This window comes from Amphiura filiformis, chromosome 18 (assembly GCF_039555335.1).
Source record: "Amphiura filiformis chromosome 18, Afil_fr2py, whole genome shotgun sequence".
Taxonomy (NCBI): Eukaryota; Metazoa; Echinodermata; class Ophiuroidea; order Amphilepidida; family Amphiuridae; genus Amphiura; species Amphiura filiformis.
Genome location: NC_092645.1, coordinates 49,624,935 through 49,628,527, shown reverse-complemented (window position 1 = coordinate 49,628,527; position 3,593 = coordinate 49,624,935). Strand labels below are relative to the sequence as shown.

At 40.0% G+C, this 3,593-nt stretch overlaps 1 protein-coding gene across 1 annotated transcript; it reads left to right on the top strand.

Moving 5' to 3' along the window:
- The first annotated feature begins 2,677 nt into the window (after positions 1–2,677).
- On the top strand, positions 2,678–3,202 carry LOC140139202 (craniofacial development protein 2-like). The gene has a single exon (XM_072160983.1). It carries the CDS (start codon positions 2,678–2,680, stop codon positions 3,200–3,202), a length of 525 nt encoding a protein of 174 aa, XP_072017084.1.
- The last annotated feature ends 391 nt before the right edge of the window (positions 3,203–3,593 follow it).

Sequence of the window (3,593 nt, the reverse complement as noted above, 5' to 3'; positions counted from 1 at the left end):
TCTGACAGTATTGATTTATGCAAATTTTATTCACAACAATATAAACTTTATTGACTAAGTGGATTAAGTCATGGTCATAAACATGGAGCTATTAAGAATGGAGAGGTAATAGATTATGTAACGCATTGTACACTTGTGCCGATTTGAAATCTGACAAACTATTCATCGAAAGGTACCTTTTGTTTGGGACAAAGGGCTTCCACCATTAAATCGGTAAGCTGACCCGACAGTGTATTAACGCTTTACCTAGCAGACTACTGTCAATAAGTGATCAAACGAAAGTCGCGTGAAAGCGCTTACTATAACGAAAAGTACATTTTGTTGTCATACCACTCAAGGGTGTAATTGAGTAGCCGTAAGCTCAAAAGGCACACATTAGCCGCTGATGCAGTTCGTTGTCACCCCACTGACTGTAGGTGCTTCATTTAAATAAATTGAATGCGCTTGCTGAATGATTACATATCAAGGCTGCCATGTCTGCATGTCTATTACTGTATAATGGTAATAGCTACGTATACATGTAACATATAATAAGTATACCGGTATAGGCTTATATAAAAGTTGTTTCACAAATTGACATTTTATTTTATTTTAAGAAGGAGAATGTCATAAACAGTGGCGTACTGAAGGGGGGCAGCTCTTTTGTGAGAGGTCTTGGGAGGGGATGAGGGAGGAAGAGGTGGAGGAGGGGACATGAAGAATGAGAGGGGGGCTGGAGGAAGAGAGAAGGAGGGACAAAAAGTATGAGGGGATGGAGAAGGGAAAGGAGATAAGAAGAGGGAGTGGTACTTTAGCAAGGAAAGAATAAGTACAGAGAAAGGAAAAGAAAGGAATGACAAATAAATGTAGGCCTTATAATAATTATTATAGAAACTAAACACAGCCCCCCCACACATAGGCCTAACACTAACAGCACTATAGGCAGCCATTCGATGATGTCAATGCCTTTATGCGTTACGTATTTAAAACGCCCAGTCAGATGTATTTTACACCTGCTAAGCACAAGTCACCCAATTTCGAAAATTGGACGTTGAATGTACACTCTCATGAATATTGATTGGCAACATTTTCCAATATGTCAGCGCCCAAATCGGACACAATAGAACAATAGACCATTCAGTGCGTTGGTCATAAACGTGTAGAGCTATTGATTTGACTCAACCGCTGCAAGGTCGTGACCTACTGTTCACTACATTTATATTTTAACATTTATAATAATGTAATAAATATTTATTTAGTTTTATTTAAGTGCTTTGACAGTATATTAATAATAAGTTGAGTTTATCTAAATATTATTTAAAATATTATTTAAAAACTCAAAATACAAGTGTACGAGCCTCATGACTTTATTACAGTCAGTATAGGGACTAGTTACAGTGTGTCATTAGATCCTTGCAAAAATGCAAAGGAAATTATTCAAGTTTCTTCTCATGAACATGATGAATCAAGTACACGAGGTAACCTTTGAAAAAGTAATGTATATGTAAATCCCGGGGTCCAGTGATATAAATCTTTTCCTGTCAACAAATGACATTATTATTTGTCAATGGTTTGCAGTGAAATTCAGATATTTGCCCGTTCTGGGACATTATAGCCTTGAATAGAATATTCTCAACCATTGTCCTGCATGCGGGGGAGGTACTATAACCTCTCCCCCTTGCACATTTCTGTACAGTTAGTTCTTCTAAGTGAGTGACAAATTGTCACAGGAGTATAGTGATGCGTCTAGTGCATAATAGTTGTAGTTGTAGAAGTAGTTGTAGTTGCTGTTTCCCTATCCTTCATTCATTCCTTCCCTTCCTTCATTCCTTCCCTTCCTATCCTTCTCCTTGCTACGCTTTGTTTGCTTCACTTCTTTGCTTGCTTGAAACACTCCTATACTACGGATGAACCCAACTTGCCACTGGCTAGCCGAAAGGTGAAAAGAGAAGCAGATTGAGTAAGTCTTCTCCTGCCAGTACATAGCCTCTCCTATCTCAAGACTTCTACATAACCTCCACGTTGGTCACTACTGGTAACTGGGATCTTGCGACCCCAGGCTGATATGTAGGGGATCTCGGAGCAACAAGCGGCCCTAGAGGTGCAGTATGCATGACCCACCGGCGTGTGGATACGCTCTGGTGCTCACCAACGCTTGTCCCAGCTATGTGTTAAATAGCTAAGGTAGTCCACTACCTTAGGCGGATTTGGGATCTAATCTCAACAACGGCAAGAGGGTGCTTTGAAGGTAATTCATCGTACAGCCAGTGAACAAAATCAGGGAGTCCTAAGACCTGAGCAACAACTTGGCGCTTTTGGTTGGAGACAAAAGTAACAAGTGCAGAGGGCGGATGAAGAAAGAAACACAACTTTCATTCTCAACGGCCACAGGACACCTGTTGATAGGAGTTGCGACCATCAACAGTACCTACAGCAACAGAAAGACTAACAATAATGGCTACAACCAAAAGCACTAGGGTTAAAGCCCCTACCAAAGCATCACCTCCGAATCTGTATCACCTGCTGATATACATGAAGTGGTCACCTTAAAGCCGAAAGGAGGGGTGAACACGGATAGAGGAGGAGTAAGTGAGTTAAGTAAAGTAAGTAAGTCAAAACTCCTTAAATGTAAGAAGTCGTTGTACATTTCTACTCTCAACACAAGAACAATGAGTAGTATGCATCTTCAAGAGGAAATATGTGGTCTAGCCAAGTTATACAACCAAGCCTTGTTGGAATACAGGAACATCGAATTGTGCACCAAGACGAGGAAATCAGGCATCAGGATCTTTATGATGGATATCAACTCGTCTCATCCTCTGCTTGGAGAAATACTGGCGGAGTATCCATTGGAGGAGTCGGACTACTGTTAAGCCCAAAAGCTAAGAGAGCATTTCTATTTTGTAACTCTGTGTCACCTAGAATATTGAGCATGACCTTTGCTGGCAATCCAAGGACTACAGTTATTGTCACCTACTGTCCTACAAACGTGTCTGAGGAAAGAGATGCAGAACAACACTTCCAACTACTAGACAGAACGATACGACAAGTTCCAGCCCACAACTTTCTGATCGTTATGGGCGACTTCAATGGTCGTGTTGGCAAGGAATACTACAACTTTCCATATCATGAAACCACCAACAGAAATGGTGAAATGCTTCACAACCTAGCCCTGGAAAATGATCTTGTTATCACAAATGTTTGTTTTAGGAAGAGGTCATAAGCAAGATCAGACCTACCAAATGTGTAACAACCAGAAGTAAGAAGAAATAGCACACACTGCTTGTGTGTAGGTAAGCACAAAAGAAATGGTCAAATTCTTTTGTATGCCTTTTGTGATTGTGCAAGCGTGACCTTGTGTGCAGATACACTAAGATGCACACTGCAATTTCAGCTTATAAATATCTCTGAACAAGCATCTTTAAAAATGGACTGATCTTTAAAAAATGGTGTCAAAAATTATTGGAAAGAGCTATCTACTTTGTTTTTTCAGTACTTACTGCCAATCACATGTTCATTAGTATGTAAAAGTTTGAAGAACAGCATTGGAAAAATACTGCTACTACAGGGGTTAATTTAAGCAGAACCCAAGCTTGTAATCACTGTTAAAGTCA